Genomic DNA, 22,368 nt, shown 5'->3' with positions numbered 1-22,368 from the left:
AACATTAGCAATCAAAACTGCAGACAGGCTGTCAAAAGAGCAGGGACTCAAACCTCTGTCAGGCTGTTTTTCATCCAGTCACTTGGAAATGCCTGACTGAGGCCAACAACTTCCTTTATTTTAATTTCCCTATTCTCAATGTCCATGGGCTTTCCTACTGCAACATAACAGAAACATGTGTGAGGAAATCAAACCTAGACTTTGCTAGTTGTTGACACTTTTGTTTCAGTACACAAGTCCAATCCTTTCATTGCTTGCACACAGTCCTTGCACAATTCATCAACCTTGATCAAAAGCAATGGTTATGACTATTCTAAACTATCCATGGAAATGTTTGGTTTTTTTTGACAATGCTTTAATACTAGAAATGAGTTGGACTATTTTTATGTTGAACCCGGATATTGCTTGCTATTCCAACAATAATATTTGGCCAACTATACTGGATGGAAAGTCTGACATGATATTAAGGCCACAGAAAATTTCATGTTTTGATATATTTTAACGATAAAGTGTACACATATATAAATCCCACCAATGAACCAAAAGTTTTCAGAATGTAGACTCAGATTAGATGGTAGTGTGTAGATGGTAGAAGAGTGTGTATCCTGGGAATCATAACCAACCCCAACATCCCAGAATATGTTGCATAAATGTGTCATAAGTATATTCCCAAAATAATGCAGATGCTGGAAGTCTGAAATAAAATCTAAAAATGCTGGAAACTTTTAACAAGTAAAGCAGCCATTTTGGAAAAAAAGAAACACAAGGTTAATGAACTTTTGATGTGACGTCACAAACCTGAAATATTGAGTTTCCTTCCCCACAGACGACATGCTAAGTACTTGCAGCACTTTGTTTTCATTACTACTGATTATCAACCCTGTACCATTCAGAGCAGTTTCTTTTTTTAATTCTATTAAAACCTTTCAGGATTTTAAACACTCCATGAAATGTCTCCTTAAACTTTTTCTTCTGTAAAGGGAGTAATTTCATTTGGTCCAATCTCACAAAGTAAATGGAGTCTACAGGAGTAGTTCAGTTCAAGTCGGAGAAGACAACTGGCATCACTGCAGTCACTGAAACCCAGCCTGTCTGTGTGCATATGTGAGCATTTCAATTTCTATCCCCAGTGCTCTCAACATATGAACAATTTGATGCAATTTCCTCTCCGTTCTCTTTAAGCAGCCATGCTCCAGGTTGAAACCCTATTGGCTGTTGCTGAGTCTTCAACTCAAGCTGAGTGTGGGTCATCTCCCATTGTGAGGTCAGTGGTCCAACCACAGCGTCACGAGACTCATGGCCCAGCCCTACAGCTCGGCTTCTGTAGAATATCCAGGCCTCAATGTTTCCCCAATGGGAAATACAAAACCAGGGAAGGAGCAATTGTGGGGCTCACTGTGGGCTGCACAGTGGGACACTGAGAATTGTACTCAGGGCTTGAAGGTGAAATCCTAAGGGTCCCCACGTGATGTCTATGCCCAGTGACTGCCTGGGAAGTGAACCTGCATGTGTTTAGGATAGGGTCTCTTCAACTGGGCTAGCAATCATTCAAAAGGGTCAAATATCTGCTGCATAGGGTACCTACTGCAGCAGATTGTAGTGTTTGTGCAACTAGGGAATTACAGTGAAAATATAAATACTTTTCTGCATCACATCAGTAAGAAAGGAACAATTCTAGCGCCCAGGAACTTGTTGGACTAGCACAGGCAGGAGTTGCATGTCAGGACCCTGTGGAAATGTGGACATAGTAGAATCTGTAGAAATCGCCCAGGGAATTGAAGACTCTGATGGGAGACCATTATCTGGGACTGTTCTAAAGGATCCACTAAAGTCGGAACTTTTGAATGTTGTAATTCTGTACAGTTAACAGTTGCCCAGAAAATGTTAGACAATGAGGACTCCAACCCAATACCATTTGAATAGTCAGTTTGGGCTGATACGTGCCCAATATTCCTTTCCGCCACCCCTGACATTTTCTGAAACCCTCCCACTAGCCCCAAAACCCCCAGCCACTAACTCCACAGCCCGAGCATGGCTCAACTCTACCCTCCCAAGTGACACTCTAGCTTCTGAACCAATGCCACTTCCCCCCCCCCGCCCACCTCACTTACATACTTAGCCTTTCACAGCAAATGTCAAGGTCTGTCTGTACTGCTGGGTGCTTAAATTGTGGACTCAGCACACTCCTGCAAAAAAAGATTGCCATGACCTCTCCCAGTACCCCTGATCTCAGGAAAACTGTGTTCATTTCAGATACACTCTGCATTTCTGATGAGGCTGGAATCAGAATTTCCAGCAATAAATGTGGAGCTTGGACTATAGTAAGATTCTTGGTAGTGTCGATGAGCAGACAAATCTCGGTATCCATATCCATAGATCTCTGAAAGTTGCCACCCAGGTTGATAGAGTTAAGAAGGCATACAATGTATGAGCTTTTATTGGTAGAGAGACTGAGTTTCAGAGCCACAAGGTCAAGCTGCACCTGTATGAAACTCTGGTGCGGCCACAGTTTGGGAGCATTGCATACAGTTCTGGTCACCGCATGATAGGAAGGATGTGGAAGCTTTGGAAAGGGTTCAGGGGAGATTTACTAGGATGTTGCCTGGTATGGAGGGAAGGTCTTATGAGGAAAGGCTGAGGGACTTGAGGCTGTTTTCAATAGAAAGGAGGAGGCTGAGAGGTGACTTCATTGAGACATTAAAGAAAATCAGAGGGTTTGATAGGGTGGACAGCGAGAGCCTTTGTCCTCAGACGGTGTTCTAGCACAAGGGGACATGGCTTTAAATCAAGGGATGGTAGATATAGGGCAGATATTGACAGAGGTAATTTCTTTACTCAGAGAATACAAGGGGCGAGGAATATCCTGCTTGCAACAGAAGTAGAATTGCCAACTTTAAGGGCATTTAAATGGATAAACATATGGATGAAACTGGAATAGTGTAGCACAGATAAGCTTCAGATTGGTTCCACAGGTCGACGCAACATTGAGGGCCAAAGGGCCTTACTGCATTGTAATGTTCGATATGTTCTAAGTCCTATGTCTCTGGTATTCTTTCTGGTAAATCTCCTTTGGACCCTCTCCAAAGTCACAGTATCTTTCTTAAAGTTTGGTGTCCAAATTGGACTCAATATGCCAGCTGGAAATACCAATGATATCATCCTTGCTTTTGTACCCAATGCTTGTCTATAAAACTGAGGCTCCTATAAAAATTGTCACCTAAACCTTTGCTGTCTCATATAAAGAAACCACCAGGTCACACAGGGTAGACAGCATATTAATTACTTGCAGCCCATTGTTAGCTACTAAAAGTAACTAAAGCAGCTGGTCTCTTGCTGCCACCATTCTGCGACAAAGCAAAATTTCTCAGATCCCAATACACATCATGAACATTGGTCATTGGGCAAGACTGAAATCACAAGATAATTAGAATGAATAAAATTATTCACTTAGCTCGTGGATGAACTAGGAAATGTAATTCAACACAATGAATTCAAAGTAAATCAAGTAAATTATTTAAAGAGGAGAAAAATTAGTTCACAGGCAGCTGGAATGGAAAAATCATAAATGTATTTAAGTTTTTTTAAAGCATAAAGAAAACTAAAATGTATGAGACCCTGTATTCAAGAATTACAGTACATCAATTTAGGCAACCACCAGTACAACGTAGTAAAATAACAAATAAAGTTTAACTGTATTAGAAAGTGATGATGTAAAGTTCAAACTGTTCATAGGTTGAAAGCAGCAGGAATAATTCTGCCTGGACTATTAGGCACAAGGATAAATTTATACAGGAATACAGTACTCAGTCATGTCTGGGAAAAAGAGCCATGAAGGTAACATGAACCAAACTGTTTTGACACATACTTGATAACTGGCTGCCTTATGCCAAAGCCAAACAAGGCCAAATGCTAAAGAATTTAAGGAGTTTATGACAAGACAGGCTGAGTCTTCACACAGACATTTATGGCCAATTGTAACAAGGAACAGAGGAGTTACTTCTAATAAGAAAGCAAGCTTAAAGTCTGGTTGAAGATTTGTAGCTCGGGTGTCCGTTGTTGTGGTTCTGTTCGCCGAGTTGTCCTATATAACGAGGACATGCCACAACCAAAAGGACTAGCCACACTAGCATACGTCAGGAGCGTCTCAGAACTGACAGCCAGACTACTGCAACCCTTAGGACTCATAACAGCACACAAGCCAACTTCCACACTCGGACAACAACTCACTAGAACAAAGGACCCAATAGCCAGCACGAGCCAAACTAACGTAGTTTACAAAATACCATGCAAGGACTGCACAAAACACTATATAGGACAAACAGGAAGACAGCTAACAATCCGCATCCATGAACATCAGCTAGCCACAAAACGACACGACCAGCTATCCCTAGTAGCCATACACTCAGACAACCAGGAACATGAATTTGACTGGGAAAACACTACCATCATAGGACAAGCCAGACAGAGAACAGCCAGGGAATTCCTAGAGGCATGGCATTCATCCACAAACTCCATTAACAGACACATGGACCTGGACCCCATATACAAACCACTACAGCTGAAACTGACACCCGGAAGCGGCAAGAACATCCATCAACAGACACATCGACCTGGAACCCACATACAAACTACTACAGCTGAAACTGACACCTGGAAGCGGCAAGAACAAACCACTATAAATACCGGAAGAAACATCAAAGCAGCGCTTCACAGGAGGCTCCAATAGCACTGATGATGTTCCCTAGCCAGGGAACGAAACGTTTGCAGCAAAAACTTCCAACTCGGCGAACAGAACCACAACAAGAAAGCAAGCTACAAACTCAAGGGCTCCAAAAGAGTAACCAAAAGTTATGGATGAAGACTCTAAAAGGTCATCAATAAAATCATGCCACAGACCTTAAGGACAAGAAAATGTTTAAGATGCTAACATGAGAAGTGATTTTAACATGAGAAGTCTTCATCAGCAGATCTTCAAAGGACAACAGTGCACAAGGATCAAATCCTGGATATCAGAGACAGACATTGGTGGTTGGACTAGTAGTTAAATTCCACCATTAATTGGTTAATAGCCAAGTTGAGTTGGGAGGCTTAACTCGTTTACTTGAAGGGTCTTATTTTTGTTGCTACATGCAATAAACTTTAAATAATTGTTTCAGTATTTGATTAAGAGTTTTTTTTAATAGGTAGTCAAATTAAAGGTAGCTTGTGGTTATTTACCTACAACAATAAGAACAGTAAGTACAAACTCAAGAGTATGTTTGTTGCTAGGATCAATATTTTATCTACCTGCTGTACTTTGCACAATTCTAATCACTTCGACTTGTTATTGAATGGATGTTAATTTTCTACTGTTATGAACAAAAGATTCATAACATAAAATTAAAGTTAACAAAAAGATTTCTTTTCTTGTCAAAAATACTTTGAAGTAATTAAGTTGAAGTTTTAAGAAATGCATGTTCTAATCACAAAATGAATTCAATCAAATCATTCAGATTGCTATCGAAATAAAGTTGTTTATCCAAATTTACAGGTGACATAGTGGTGAATTTGAAAGCAGCAAGTTCCAAAACACCTTGGATGAATTAAATAAGTTAGTCAGAGTCGATGGAATTCAATGTGAGTTATGTGAAATCATTGACTTTAAATATACCAAAGAGAAATCTTAGGTAATTTTTTGTTTACATGGTGAGACAAGGAAATGCAGTAGAAGGAAATAGATTTGGTGTTCATGCACATAAATGCTGAAAGATCACCATCAATAAATTTCTTACCATATAAGGGTACTGGGAAATGTGGAGAAAAGACAAGTAAATGCACGAGATACAAATCAACCATGATTTAGTTCACTGGTAGGAAAGGTATAAAGGGGCAAAATAGGCCAATTCTGTCCCCATGTTCAAATACATATGTATGTTTAAGAAGATTCAGCATAGACCAGATCACAGCCTCAGCATAATCTTCACTGCTTAAAAAAATCTGCAACAGCTGTATCAAACTTGAAATGACTGTAGGTGACTGTATGCAGAAAATATCTTCCTCAGAACATCATTAAGAACAACATTATTTGAGACCTGTCTGCAGTGAGTGAAGGGGGGAACAATTAGAGATGCAATTATTATTCATTAATGGGTCAACTGTGGGGGCTTACACCAAATTCAGGATGGACACTGAATGAATGTTTCATTTATTTCTTATATGATATATTTTCAAGCAAGTCAACCTCAGTGGATGGTACATAAACAATTAAGTTACCTTCTGAAGAGAAAAGGGATCCAGATACATCATATGGAAGTAGATGAAGTTCATCCTTGAAAACGGATAATGAGCATTTGCTTTTGAAAAATCTTGAGGTCCTCATTAGTGTCTTAGTTACAATATAAAAATTAGGATCCTACAATTTACTTTGTTGCGGGTGTAATTTTGGTTTTCCATTGGTAAAGCAGATCAGAAAACAAAAGAGGGACTACTGGTTTGGCTGGTTAGAAAATTACCATTAAAATTTTGGTTGTGGGTGGGGAAATGTTTACGTTACCCTATATTTTGGCAGATTTCCGGTAACACCTCCAAATGCTTCACTGTTGGCAGTTTCCCAGAAGACCTGCAAGATCTCCTCCTCTCTAGATCCCACCCTGGTTGGTGAGCTACCTGCTAAACCATGTTAATGAATGGAGGCTTGATTGGAAAAATTATTCAGACCTTAAGTCTGCCCACTATCCAAGTAACAAATAGAAAATGCACTCCACCTCATCAGAATCAAGATCATAGCAACTAAGCACAAATGTTGAGCTGTATAATTTGACTTGTGGGTTGTCAAAATTCAGCTGCATTTAAGTTTGCTGTTTTCCAGTGAACATTGATGAACTGACATGAACAATGCAGCTTTACTGGAAAGCAAGGAGACTTCAAGAACAATATTCACCAGCCAAAAAAAAAGTGTAAATTCCAATCTGAGCAACTCAAAAAAAGATAAAGTACACAAGGATTTTGCACCATTAACATGTCCACAAATAGTCAGAAATGAATAACTGAGAAGCTGATTAGTCAGTGACCAACCAAGGGAGTGAATACTTGCACTGAGACACAGGAATTTAAAAAATATATAATACCTACTGATGTTTCTAATATATAAGAACACGTGAAAGTAGATTTTTTAAGGTTTTCTAAGTTTGCAAACCATTAACATAAAAAATGTTAGCCTTTTTTGTACCTCATTAATTTTATAGTTCTCAGAGAACAAATTAATATGAAATAAAAACAATCAAATGTGTTCAGTTGGAGATGGAGTTTTCCATTTTGGATCAGGACCTCATCATTGAGAGTAATTGTGGGATCTGACCCTCTGAACATATCAGTAGCATTTGCTTGACATAGATTTTGCCTGGATTAGCCAATAAGGGGGTCAGAGTAAATACTCATCATCCAACAAAGGACTGCAGGCAGGAAGGCTCTTGTTTATAGAATTCATCCGGAACCTCATCCCAATAACAATTCTTGACATCTAAGTGAGATAATGATTGTTAGAGGAAGTGATAAAATGTTGTACCTGTACTTACAAGAGACATTTGGATAAGTATATGAATAGGAAAGGCTTAGAAGGATATGGTCCAAGTGTAGGTAAATGGGATTAATTTAGTTTGGGAAACTTGATCAGCATCAATGAGTTGGATCGAAGGGTCTGTTTCCATGCTTTATGACTCTATAGGTATGAGGACCAATGGGAGAACTCCAGCACATGCATGCTTCAGCCTGCCCATTCCAAGCAAGGGAGAGGGAAGGTGTCACCATCAAACATTTAACATAAAAAATGACCATAGCTTCTGGTCCACCACAGCACATGGTGAATGGTCTATGGACACAACCATGGCCAGGCAGGCTAGTGAAGATCTCAAAGATCTCCTGGAATGCTGGGTCCCTGGTTTATTGCTAGGGAGTACCTCCAGACACTGCTATGTTTCCACCATTGTGAGAGGCCCAACTGTTGACTGAAAAATTCAAGATGGCCTCTGATTGATGGCCTTCATTGGCCCGTAGATTTCCTCATCTAAGCAGCTGCTGCTTGTTGACAGGTAGCGACCAATTCTCAATCCAGCCTTGCAGAATGTTTCAGAGTTAATATGGTGCCAGTCAATGGCTGACAATAAAATACAAAAGCACCCCTGCTTCCACTGGCCCTCATAAACCTGTCCTGGATTAATAACTGAAAGTTGGAAAATGTTCAGACTGCCAGAGTGAGGTAATCTTACTATTATAGCCATTTGGGATTTCCCTGCTGCTGGTGAAGCGTGCTTTAATATCAAAACCACATATCAGTGACAAGGGTGAACAGAAACATGCTATTGACACAGCTAATGAAGATGGAAAGTGAGAATCAAAACATCCAGGGAAGGTAACACTGAAGAACAGACCAACTCAATACAAACTTGCATCAAGCACCTTCAAGGTCATCAAATGCCCTGATGCAGTTTAAGGAACATGATAAAATGAAATTTGATACTACTACTTCAGAAGATATTAGAGCAAATGAAGCAAGATTTAGTGAGTGCTGCAAAAGAGAAGACAGAGGTTGAGAGACTTATACAGCAGAATTTCAAGCTAAGGGCAAGTACAGTTAAAGGCATGGCTACCGATAATGAAGAAACTAAAAGCTCTATGCACAAGAAGCCATAATGTGAGGAAAGCACAGACCTGGAGACGTGTAGGAACAGAAAATGTTAGAGAGATAGAGAATTGAGGCAGAGCAGAATAAAGTGATAGGAAGAGCACAGAGTTTTTGGTGATGGAACCACTTTGGGAAAGACAGACCAACACAGCTAAAAGCTGACAATAGTTTGATTTACCACAGAGAGGTTACAGCAAACGGGAGGGGGGTCAATAGCTAGAGAACAAATTTAGTGGCAAATTTAAATCTTCGTAAAATGTAACTAAAGCAAATATCTGTTCAACCAATATTCGATGTGGACAAGCATTTTGGCAAATCAGAGACACCGCCAGGGCTGAGAAAGGTTGTGGAGCTACGTGTTTACCGGTGTGTATGAAATCCAAATGACATTTTCAGCTCTGTGGTTGGATGGCAGAATTTGGATGAATAATTACTAAACAGGGCAAACACAGTAAAGGGATTCTGCCTGACAACTCTCTTCAGCTAGAAAAAAAAATGCTTCTATTTTAAACTGCATATAGATTATTTCCATGCATCTACAAGGTCACCCCTCAGCCTCTGACACTCAAGGGAAATCAGGCCCAGTCTACTTAGCCCTCCACTACCACCCTCTGTCTTCTACATTCAAGCTAGTTCTGTATCCAAATGGCTAGTTCTCCCTGTATTCCATATGATCTAACCTTGCTAACCAGTCTCCCATGGGGAACCTTATTGAACGCCTGACTGAAGTCGATATATATCATGTCCACTGATCTTCTCTCATTAATCCTCTTCATTACTTAATCAAAAACTCAATCGAGTTAGTGGGACATGAGTTTCCACACATAAAGCCATGTTGACTATCCCTAATCACCATTTGCCTTTCCAATTACATGTAAATCCTGTCCCTCAGGATTCCCTCCAACAACTTGCCCATCATCGATGTCAGGCTCACCGGTCTACAGTCCCTGGCATTTCCTTACCACCTTTCTTAAATAATGGTAACATGTTAGCAAAACGTCCAGTTTTCCGGGACCTCGCCCATGACTATCGACGATACAAATATCTCAGCAAGTGGCCCAGCAATCACTTCCCTAGCTTCGCACAGAGTTCTAGGGTACACCTGATCAGATCCTGCAGATTTATCCACATTTATGCATTTTAAGACATCCAGCACCACCTCCTCTGTAATATGGAAATTAATTACCCTTTTAGAGTCATAGATATGTACAGCATGAAAACAGACCCTTCGGTCCAATCTGTCCATGCCGACAGATATCCCAACCCAATCTAGTCCCACCTGCCAGCACCCGGCCCATATCCCTCCAAACCCTTCCTATTCATATACCCATCCAAATGCCTCTTAAATGTTGCAATTGTACCAGCCTCCACCACATCCTCTGGTAGCTCATTCCATACACGTACCACCCTCTGCATGAAAAAGTTGCCCCTTAGGTCTCTTTTATATCTTTCCCCTCTCACCCTAAACCTATGCCCTCAAGTTCTGGACTCTGACCCCAGGGAAAAGACTTTGTCTATTTATCCTATCCATGCCCCTCATAATTTTGTAAACCTCTAGAAGGTCACCTCTCAGCCTCCAGCGCTCTAGGGAAAACAACCCCAGCCTGTTCAGCCTCTCCCGATAGCTCAAATCCTCCAACCCTGGCAACATCCTTGTAAATCTTTTCTGAACCCTTTCAGGTTTCACAACATCTTTCCAATAGGAAGGAGACCAGAATTGCACGCAATACTCCAACAGTGGCTTAACCAATGTCCTGTACAGCCGCAACATGACCTCCCAACTCCTGTACTCAATACTCTGACCAATAAAGGAAAGCATACCAAATGCCTTCTTCACTATCCTATCTACCTGTGACTCCATTTTCAAGGAGCTATGAACATGTACTTCAAGGTCTCTTTGTTCAGCAACAGTCCCTAGGACCTGGCCATTAAGTGTATAAGTCCTGCTAAGATTTGCTTTCCCACAATGCAGCACCTCGCATTTATCCGAATTAAACTCCATCTGCCACTTCCTAGCCCATTGGCCCAGATCCTGTTGTAATTGGAGGTAACCCTCTTCGCTGTCCACTACACCTCCAATTTTGGTGTCATCTGCAAACTTACTAACTGTACCTCTTATGCTCGCATCCAAATTATTTATGTAAATGACAAAATGTAGAGGACCCAGCACTGATCCTTGTGGCACACCACTGGTCACAGGCCTCCAGTCTGAAAAACAACCGTCCACCTTTGAGCCAGTTTTGTATCCAAATAGCTAGTTTCCCCTGTATTCCATATTCCTTGTTGAATGCCTTACTGAAGTCCATATAAATCACATCTACTGCTCTGCCTTCATCAATCTTCTTTGTTACTTCTTCAAAAAACTCAATCAAGTTTGTGAGACATGATTTCCCACGCACAAAGCCATGTTGACTATCGCTAATCAGTCCTTGCCTTTCCAAATACATGTACATCCTGTCCCGCAGGAATCCCTCCAACAACTTGCCTACCACGAAGATCAGGCTCATCAGTCTATAGTTCCCTGGCTTGTCTTTACCTCCCTTCTTAAACACGTTTGCCAACCTTCAGTCTTCCGACATCTCACCTGTGACTATCAATGATACAAATACCTCAGCAAGAGGCCCAACAATCACTTCTCTAGCTTCCCACAAAGTTCTCGGGTACACCTGATCAGGTCCTGGGGATTTATCCACCTTTAACCGTTTCAAGACATCGAGCTCTTCCTCCTCTGTAATCTGGATATTTTGCAAGATGTCACCATGTATTTCCCTACAGTCTATACCTTCCATATCCTTTTCCATAGTAAATACTGATGCAAAATATTCATTTAGTATCTCCCCCATTTTCTGTGGCTCCACACAGCCCAACTTGCTGATCTTTCAGGGGCCCTATTCTCTCCCTTTTGTCCTTAATATATTTGTAAAAACCTTTTGGACTCTCCTTAATTCTATTTGCCAAAGCTATCTCATGTCCCCTTTTTGCCTTCCTGATTTCCCTCTTAAGTATACTCCTACTGGGCGGCACGGTGACACAGTGGTTAGCACCGCTGTCTCACAGCGCCCGAGACCCGGGTTCAATTCCCGACTCAGGCGACAAGACTGTGTGGAGTTTGCACGTTCTCCCTGTGTCTGCGTGGGTTTCCTCCGGGTGCTCCGGTTTCCTCCCACAGTCCAAAGATGTGCGGGTCAGGTGAATTGGCCATGCTAAATTGCCCCATAGTGTTAGGTAAGGGGTAAATGTAAGGGTATGGTGGGTTGCGCTTCAGCGGGTCGGTGTGGACTTGTTGGACCGAAGGGCCTGTTTCCACACTGTAAGTAATCTAATCTAATCTACTTCCTTTATACTCTTCTAAGGATTCACTCGATCTAGCCTGTCTATACCTGACATATGCTTCCTTCTTTTTCTTAGCCAAACCCTCAATTTCATTAGTCATCCAGCATTCCCGATATCTACCAGCCTTCCATTTTACCCAGACAGGAATATACTTTCTCTGGATCCTTATCTCATTTCTGAAGGCTTCCCATTTTCCAGCTGTCCCTTTACCTGCGAACATCTGCCTCCAATCAGCTTTTGAAAGTTCTTGCCTAATACTGTCAAAATTGGCCTTTCTCCAATTTAAGACTTCAATGTTTAGATCTGGTCTATCCTTTTCCATCACGATTTTAAAATGAATAGAATTATGGTAGCTGGTGCCAAAGTGCTCCCCTACTGATACATCAGTCACCTGCCCTGCCTTAGTTCCCAACAGTAGGTCAGGTTTTGCACCTTCTCTAGTAGAGACATACACATACTGACTCAGAAAATTTTCTTGTATACACAAATTCCTCTCCATCTAAACCCTTAACATTACAGCAGTCTCAGTCTATGTTTGGAAAGTTAAAATCTTCTACCATAACCACCCTATTATTCTTACAGATAACTTCTCAATTTCTCACTGACTATTGTAGTAATCGGTGTATTACCGTCAGCCAAAGTCAAGTTAGTATTAGTCTTGTCACTCAAATTAGAAGGTTGTGGGTTCACTTCCATTCTAGAGATTTGAGTGTAAAAACAAGGCGAGCACTCCAATGTAGTACTGAGAATGTGGTGCACTGTCAGAGGTGCAATCTTTCAATAAGATGTTAAACTGATGCTTCTTGTTCTTTCTTAGGAGGATGTACAAAAATCCCATGACATGATTTTGAAAAAGAGCAGGAAACATAACCATCGTACAAGAGAAACTGAAAATAGGGGGAATATTCAATAAATCTGTCAACACTGGTGGAGAGGGAAACAGTTAACATTAAAGTTTGAATACAGATCTCAAGACATACAAAATCATAGAGAAGGTAATGGCCTTCCCTATGGTATTATTGCTGGACTGTTAATCCTGGATGGGTAATGTTCTAGAGACCTGGGTTTGAATCTCACCAAGGCAGATAGCGGAATCTGAATTCAATAAAAATCTGGAATTGAGTGTCTAAATGACAACTATAAAATCAATTGTCAGGAAAAAAAAACATCTGGTTCAATTATGTTCTTTCAGGGGAAGAAACTGCCAGCTTTATCTGGTCTGGACTACAGGCAACTCCACACCACAACAATGTGGCTTACTCTTAACTGAACCTCTGAGCAATTAGGGATGGGCAATAACTGCTGGCCTAGCCAATGACACTCTTATAAAGTTATCTAAGATTCCAACGAGATCTTGGTCAATTGGCTCAATGGACTAATGGATAAATGTGAAGTATTGCATTTTGGTAAATCAAAACAAAGGTAATACTTATAAAATTAAATGTAGAGCCTTGGTTAGTGTTGTAGAAGAGAGAGAGACTTAGGAGTTCAGGTACATAATTCTTTGAAGTTTGCATCACACGTAGACAGGGTGGTTAAGGCAGTATTTAGCATGCTTGCCTTTATTGTTGAGACCATTGAGTAAAGGAGTTGGGGGACAGAGAGGTCTGCAGATGCTGGAAAAGCACAGAAGGTCAAGCAGCAAAAAAAAATCAACGTTTCAGGCCGGAGCCCTTCGTCAGGAATGAGGCTGGCAGCCTTGGGGGTGGAGAGATAAGTGGGAGGGGGTGGGGTTGGGGAGAAGGTAGCTAAGAGTGCAATAGGTGGATGGAGTTGGGGGTAAAGGTCACAGGTCAGAGAGGAGGGTGGAGCGGATAGGTGGGAAGGAAGATTGATAGGTGGGACAGGTCATGAGGATGGTGCTGAGCTGGAAGGTTGGAACTGGGGTAAGGTGGGGGAGGGGAAATGAGGAAACTAGTGAAGTCCACACCGTCATCCTGGGGATGAAGGGCCCATAGGTGGAAGATACGGCATACTTCCTCCAGGCGTCAGGTGATGTGGGAATGGCGATGGAGTAGACCCAGGACCTGCATGGAGGGGGAGTTGAAATGTTCAGCCATGGGGTGGTAGAGTTGATTGGTGTGGGTGTCCCAGAGATGTTCTCTAAAGCAGTCTGAAACGTTCATCTGCACTTCAGCACATGTCATTTATTGTATCCATTGCTGCAAATGCAATCTCCTCTACATTGTGGAGACAGGACGCCTTCTGGCAGAGCGCTTTAGAGAACATCTCCAGGACACCCGCACCAAGCAACCCCACCAACCCATTGCCGAACATTTCAACTCCCCCTCCCACTCTGTCAAGGACATGCAGGTCCTGGGCCTCCTCCATCGGCACTCCCTCACTACCCGACGCCTGGAGGAAGCAAACCTTATCTTCCGCCTCGGGAGCCTTCAACCCCAGGGCATGAATGTGGACTTCACCAGTTTCCTCATTTCCCCTCTCCCACCTTACCCCAGTTCCAAACTTCCAGCTCAGCACCACCCTCATGACCTGTCCCACCTGTAAATCTTCCTTCCCACCTATCTGCTCCACCCTCCTCTCTGACCTATTACGTTTACCCCCACCTCCATCCACCTATTGCACTCTCAGTTACCTTCTCCCTAGCCCCACCCCGCTCCCATTTATCCCTCCACCCAGAGGCTCCCAGCCTCATTCCTGACGAAGAGCTCTGGCCTGAAATGTCAATTTTTCTGCTAAAAGAGTTGGGATTTATGCTGAGGTTGTACAGGATATTGGTGAGGCCTCTTCTGGAGTACTGTGTTCAGTTCTGGTCTCCATGTTAGCAGAAGGTATTATTCATCTGGAGAGGGTTCAGAAGTGATTTATCAGGATGTTGCCAGACTGGAGGGATTGATTTATAAAGAGAGGCTGGATAGGGTGTGAATTTTTCACTGGCACATAGAAGGTTAACAGATTCCCTTAATAGAGGTTTATAAAATAACGAGAGGTATAGATAGAGTTAATCGTCGTCATCCTTTCCCCAGAGTGGGAGATTTAAAGACTAGGGCACATATTTTTAAACACAGTGAGTCGTGTAGCATGAACTTCAACAAGTAATGGTGGGTGCAGATATTGTTCCAACAATTAAAAGACATTTAGGTCAGTACATAAATAAGAAATGTTTGGAGGGTTATGGGCCAAATTCAGGCAGTTTAGCATGGATTACGGTCAGCATAGACTGATTGGAACAAAGGATTTCTTTTCGTGCTTTTTGATCCTATCCAATGATTTTTTTAAAAAAACTTTTGTGTATTAAGATTTTACATACCAGCATAGTGATAATCAGCCAGTGGATGAGGTTTGGCTTTAATAGGCATCTTCATCAGTAAAATATCCACAGCCACCTACCATAAAAGGAAACAGAAAGACATTCAATATTTTCGCAGCATCCTGAAGGATCACAATTTGCAAGAGAAACAGAACAGGGAAGCACAACATTCTTCATATTTATATACAACTCCAATCTGTTTTTCCTGATTGTAAATTTTGGCACGATATATTTAGTTACACTCCTTTGTGCTATACTCAAATGAAACTTTGCCAAGCATTTACTTCCCTGTAATAAACTTTAAATCTCCAAAGTACAAAATCAGAAAAATTTGATAGTTGGTTTCACAGTCATATAACATATCATTCATCAATCTCACACAGCCTCTTTTGCAGACATCATAAATGTGGACAGAATTAGACTAATCAGTCATTACATAAATGAAGGGGTTAAGCCAATTATTCATTCATGGAAGTTGTACAATTGGTGCTAAATTGTTTTGTTTGAGATGTCATCAAAAAATTGTACACAAAATAACAATATCTTTAAAATTTTGCTATCTTCCATAGAACTTATAGCACAAAACACATTTAAATTCAACAGCTAAACTGACAGTGCTTACAAGATAAAGACAGATGTAGCCAAAGCACTGTACACCATATATGAATAATGTTGACAGAGAAAAAGACATCAACGTGGTTTATTGAGTTTTCGGTTTCTTTTCCATTTCCTAATTCTTATCATTATTTATCGATACCTGATGTTTTACTGTGTGGAGATAAGATAAAATGGTTTGATTGTGTGGATTACAACCATCAATGTTCTCTTAACCTCTATTTAGTAGGCTACTAAGGAAAGAAAAAGTCACATAACAAAACATGAACCTTGGCAAATGCTTAACAACTTAACACCTTTCCAACCTATTTAGTTTATTACTTTCCACAATTGCCTTTTTTCCTGTTATCGATACAGTGCATAAAAAGATAAAACTAAATTATTTTCAGCAAGGTTGTTCCTTAGCATAAGAAATCACTTCGACAGTTATTAAGGCATAAATATTTCTTAATTTTCAAAATCCACAAAACAGAAATATGTAATGTTTCATTTGAAGACCTTCAACAATGGTATACTTATGAACAAACCAGCACCACAGACATAAAGAAGATGTGATTGAAAATACTTGGTTCTTACAAAATGAAACTCATGATTCTCATGAGCAACAACAATAAAATATATTAAAATCCAGATCTGTGACAATCTTTATCCTCCACTTGTTATCGGTGCACTTCAAAACAATTCAAAAGAAAATGTGTGTTGTACAAGCTGTAAACAAGTTTTAATGTCACACTTACCAAAATGTTACCATGTGCTTCAGAAAGACAATGGAGAGCAAGTTCTCGATTTGTCCCACCACCTGGTACCACACTAGAGCAAGCCATGTTCAGCAGGTCTTCCACTGTAAAAAGGTATAAAGTCAAGTTTTATTTAAAAGTTTTGATTTTTTTTTATCAACTTCATAAACAATATCAAATAATCCAAGATTTCATGTCATGATTAAAAGCACAGGAGAATTTTTTGTGGTCTACAATGATACCTTAATGAACAGTAGAACATATAACTTTTCTTTTATTGAATTGGGGTTTGTTGGATTAATTGTGAATAACTTGGTGTATTTGCCTGCACAACAGCTTTGAAAATACTTTAACATCCATGAGGGAATTCAGAATATTTCAAGGAAGCAAAAGCGATATGTAAAGGGAAGATTTCTTTTTCTGCAAGTACAAGACAAAAATATAACAAGTGCTTTTTTTTAAAAACAATGAACTGTAGCAGAATCCTAAAAACTCATCTACACTAAAAATTGCCAGTGTGTTCAATTGATGAACCACTAGCAATTTAAATATTTTGCAATCAACAATTAATTTTCATGACTTTGCTTATTTGCCAATATTTGGGAGATGTTAAGAACTTTCGGTCTTCGGAATGTTGGAAGATGTGGGGAGGGACCACATGTAAATTCCAATGCGCTGACTATGCGGGAACTGCATGGAAAGTTGAAACTTCCGACAGACAGTTATTTGGAACCTTCCGACAAAGGTCCGACTTTGACTTAAAGTCAGAGATTTTACAGGAAAATGACCAATTTACCAAGTTAAAAGTTACACGACATCAGGTTATAGTCCTACAGGTATATTTGAAGCACTAGTTTTCAGACTGCTGCCCAATTTACCGCAGTTAAGCAGAAAAACCTACAGGGTTTAAAAACTGCTGACTCCAAGCTAACTGTAAAACTGATCCCGCAATGACCAACTCATCATTCCTCAACACCAGTGGACCCAGCTCAATCCAAACCTACATGTCTCCATCACCATCAGCCAATGCAACCAGTTTTGACAAAGGGTCAATTAGACTCGAAACGTCAACTCTTTTCTCTCCTCACAGATGCTGCCAGACCTGCTGAGATTTTCCAGCATTTTCTCTTTTGGCAATCAGTTTTCTTTCTGCCCCAACAGTCCCCCACCCAAAGTTTCACACACCCTCTCTGAGTCCAATCTGTGCTGGACTGATCTTCCATAATCTTCTTGGAGAAAGTGAGGACTGCAGATGCTGGAGATCAGAGCTGAAATGTGTTGATGGAAAAGCGCAGATCAGGCAGCATCCAAGGAGCAGGAGAATCGACGTTTCGGGCATGAGCCCTTCTTCAGGGATGCGTAGGTTAAGTGCATTAGTCAAGGGGAAAAGTAGACTAATAGGGTAGGAGAATAGGTCTGGGTGAGATACTCTTTGGAGGGTTGGTGTGGACTTGTTGGGCCAAAACGCCTGTTTCAGGAACCTTCTTCAGGATCTTCCATAATCATTGAGCTAACCCCCTCCTCAAACCACCTGGATAACCAAGACCACCACCCCAAATCCACCTCAGCCTTGATGTGACCGAACAGTACAGGGCCCAACTCAGCTGACCTATCCCACTGCTCACCAACCATCAGCTGATCCACAACCCACTCTCCCCAATCTAATTCCCCCCACTTTATCCTTTCATCCAGACCTACACTCACCCCATCCCTCCCAAAGCTATCACAAACCCTCATCTACTTACCTGCCATCTTACCTCAACACCTTCGTGCCTCCCTAAGCCTTTGCCCATTTCCCTTGCATGCTTTGTATGTCTCAGGAGGTGTCAGTGATTTCAGGACTTAAAATCTTGGAATGTAGTAGACAATGTTGAAAGAGGTGTGTTTTCAACAATGATCCTTTTCACTGCTGGCTGCATGGCTTGTTGGTCTGGTCTACATGACTTCAGTTGAAAAGTTCCTGATCCCAGACATGGAATCTTGGAATCCCTAGTGTGAAAACAGGCCATTTGGCCCAACAAGTCCACACCAACCCTCCAAAGAGTAGCCCACCCAGACCCATTCTCCTACCCTATTACTCTACATTTTCCGCTTGATTGATGCGCTTAACCTACACATCCCTGAACACGATGGGCAGTTTAGCATGGCCAATTCGCTCAACCTACACATCTCTGGACTGTGGGAGGAAACCAGAGCATCCAGAGGAAACCCACACAGACATGGGGAGAATGTGGCAAACTCCAAACAGACAATCACCTGAAGCTGGAATAGAACACGGGTTCCTGCTGATGTAAGGAACTGAGCCACTGTGCCACCCCTACATTTGTGTGGAAAACTCCTCCAAAGGAAAGTGTATTTTTTTTTCCCTGTAAGTTTGTAAACTGGGATTATGGGCCTGATCAGACGATCCGGACCAAAGTGTTTGGCAAAGGCTTCCCACCTACAATGTACACCAAACAATCAGTGACAGAACTAGATGCAGGAAATCAATTGTGTTTTTCTCCTCCCAGGCCAAACATATAAATGCACTGTCATGCCCACTGAAATCAGCCACACCACAGCAAAGACTAAGAGCCTTGGGTCTATCTAGCTCAAATGCATGTCACACAATGCATGTATTTGGAGATATCTGAATCCATTTCAAGATTCTTAAATAAAATATTAAAAAAGCAATGAAAGTGCAAATGAGAATAAAAGCATTTCAGTCTCACCATAACTCTACAGACATTTTAATATTATATCAATTGGAAATTCAAGGATTCAGATTATGTCAGTCTCTAAAATATCAGATAATGGCTCCAAAGAGTTGGTGCTCAACTGGGTCCTGGATGCCGACTAAGAAAGGATCACTGGCTGAATGAAGTCCAGAACCACAAGTATCTGAAGCTGAAAGGAAAATTCATTGATGCCACTGTAAGAGCAACCAATCATTAAGTTCTTAGTGGGGTCTTCATATGGTTGTGGAAAGTAGAAAATAAAGTTGTAAAAGGTAGGACATTAGGCTGAATCTTTTCTGATAAAACCATCTACGTAATGGATTAAACTGCAAAATTTGAAGAGGCATAAAACCTTTTTGTTGCATTTCTGGGTCGTCCAGTTCACACCAAGGCTTCCACACCAGGTCTGCTTTGGAGACATCATTTTCAACCAATGACCTTTCTCGCAATGCTGGAATCGCTGCTTGAAACCGTAACCCCATATTGATTCGCCTAACAAAATAAGTACACATTTCAGTATTTCCAAGCAACAGTTAAATTGCTTCAAGATTGGTGGATTGAAATTGTATTGGCAAGTTCCAAATTTCAAAATGTAATAAACATATTTAGTCATAATCATTAGTATTCCATATGAAACACTAATTCAAATGAAACTTCAAACCTTAAAATTATTTTTATTTTAAAACTAATTCCAGTTCCAATAAGATTCAACTTTTACGCAGTCCAAGCAGCAACCAATACTAACTGAAAATCTTTCGCGAAGTCAGTATCTTCATGATTAATTTTAAAACACTGATATTGAAAAACTGAATACCCAAACAAACACAAAGTTGGTCTTATCTTGTCAAAGCCAGAATATCATTAGTACTGTGTTTTGCTTCGTGCTGCTGGCTTTGACTTTTGGAATCCCAAAGACTTATCCAGGGTCCCCGCCTATTTTTACTCTTATATGCTACTCCTTGTTTTCATCAGCTGGAACTGCAACAGTTCCCAGATGTGCATTGCAGACTCCCAGCTCAACATCACCAACTATCCCTCAGACTCTTCAAATGTCTATGAGTCATTTATTGCTTGTCTTGCATCCAACAGCGAATGAGGAGAAATTTTCACCAAATACTGGTAACAGTGTCAATCTCTTTTGCCGAATAACTATCCAAGGCTGAAGTGGACAATTTGCAATCTTGATACTTGACTTAAAGTTGAAGTATGCTTCCAAACATATACCTGTTCTATCACCAAGAAATCACTGATGTTAGATTTTGTTTAATTTTATCAAACGGTTTACATTTCCATGCTTATCTCAGTTATTTGAACGAAGTAACAAGGAATATTTTGTAGTGGTTCAAATATTAATTATTTGTGGTATCAATGGCTGCATATGTTGTCCATCCCTAACTGCCCTGTGTGTGGGTGAGCTGCCTGCTTTAACTGTGCAATCTGTAAGTTTTAGGTGATGCACAATAGTCTTAGAGGGTTCCAGGATTTTTGAGTTACTGACAGGGAAGGAACAGATATATAGTTCCAAAACAGGATGGTGAGTGGCCTAGAGATTGGATTTATCCTGCTTTGTGTGTACAGGACATACCTGGACAACTTTCGCCATTACTGAATAGTTACCAGTGTTATGGCATAGGTGTATTGCAAATTCTGGATCACAAGTCTTCAGTATGATAGTCCACTGCCTTTGCAGCATCTTATGTCATCAGCCATTTCTTGACACCATGTGAAAGATTAGCGTCTGTGAAATTTGGGGACTTCCAAAGGATCATCCGCTAAATACTTCTGACTGAAGATCGTCACAAATGCCTCAGTCTTGTCTTTTCCACTGACTTGCTAGGGTCACCCACCACTGAGTTTTTTGACTGACCACCGCTATTCACAACGAGATATGGCAGGATTGCTGAGCCTAGATCTCATTCTTTGAAATCGCTTAGCTCTGTCTATCCCTTGCTGCTTATGCAGAGGTCCCGGTTTGCAGCTTCATCATGTTGACCCCTTATTTTTAGGTATACCCAGTGCTGCCCAGTTGTTCTGGCAACTTCCTTTTCAGTGTAACAGAACAGCTCAGTGGAATCATACAATAATAAAACATGGGAGAAACTATTATTCACCAGCCCTGTCCTTTCCCCAATGCCCTACAAATAAATGCCTTTCAAGTATTTACTCAATCTCTTTTGTAAGTTACTATTGGATTTTTCTTCACCTCCCTTGCAAGAAGAAGATCATCCCCAACCATCATAATTCACTGTGTAAAAACATTTTCTTGCTTATTTTACAAATTACTTTACATCTGCATCTTCTGGTTACAGTCCCTTCTGGTACTGAGAAGTCCTTCCTTTTCTTTGTTTTCCGAACCCTTTACGATTTTGAACATCTCTAGCTTTCTGCTGTAAGGGCACTGCCCTATACATTCACAGGATGTGGGAGTCACTAGCTGGACAACATTTATCAGTTTTCTCTAAGTGATCTTGGAACCAAAGGTCAAGGTGAACTGCCTTCTTGAACTGCTGCAGTCCTTATAGTATAGAAGACGAATGCTTGAATCTACCCAGTGACAATGAAGGAACAGAGACATAGTTCCAAAGCAGGGTGGTGTGTGGCTTTGAGCGGAACTTGCATTTTGTGGTATTCCCACGCATCAGTACTTCTTTGTCTTTCTGGTCAGCAGAAGTCAAGCTTTGGAAGGAGCTATCCAAGATGCCTTAATGAGTTATTTAAATGCATATTTTGGGCAGTTCACACTTCTGCTACTGTGTGTTAATGATTAAGTGAATGCTGAAAGTGTTAAATGGAATACAGGACTTGGTTAGCTCAGTTGGCTGAATAGCTGGTGTGCAATTCAGAATGATACCAACAGCTGACGTTACTATGAAGGTCCCGCTTTCTCTCCAATGAGAGCACAGCCTTAAGGTCTCTTCTACTATGGCGACTTCATCTAGTTAGATGGAGTCCCAATCAAGTAGGATGCTTTGTCTCTGGATGTTTTTAATCTCCCAGAATCTTGTTGGAGCTGCACTTGTCCAAGCAAATAGGAAG

At 40.9% G+C, this 22,368-nt stretch overlaps 1 protein-coding gene across 8 annotated transcripts in view; it reads right to left on the bottom strand.

The window, feature by feature from the left end:
• LOC132819732 (transcriptional-regulating factor 1) overlaps positions 1-22,368 on the bottom strand; it is a 278,026-nt gene that overhangs the window by 20,729 nt on the left and 234,929 nt on the right. For all 8 annotated transcript variants that reach the window (XM_060831421.1, XM_060831428.1, XM_060831420.1 and 5 more), the window contains 3 exons: positions 19,685-19,824; positions 16,616-16,719; positions 15,264-15,339 (listed from right to left, as the gene is read on the bottom strand). In XM_060831421.1, the coding sequence (XP_060687404.1) occupies positions 15,264-15,339; positions 16,616-16,719; positions 19,685-19,824 (320 nt within the window). The remainder of the gene's footprint in view (positions 1-15,263; positions 15,340-16,615; positions 16,720-19,684; positions 19,825-22,368) is intronic.

The sequence above is a fragment of the Hemiscyllium ocellatum genome, chromosome 10, assembly GCF_020745735.1.
Source record: "Hemiscyllium ocellatum isolate sHemOce1 chromosome 10, sHemOce1.pat.X.cur, whole genome shotgun sequence".
Classification (NCBI taxonomy): Eukaryota; Metazoa; Chordata; class Chondrichthyes; order Orectolobiformes; family Hemiscylliidae; genus Hemiscyllium; species Hemiscyllium ocellatum.
Note: the sequence above shows the minus strand (reverse complement) of the source record. Positions and strands in the feature narration are given on the sequence as shown.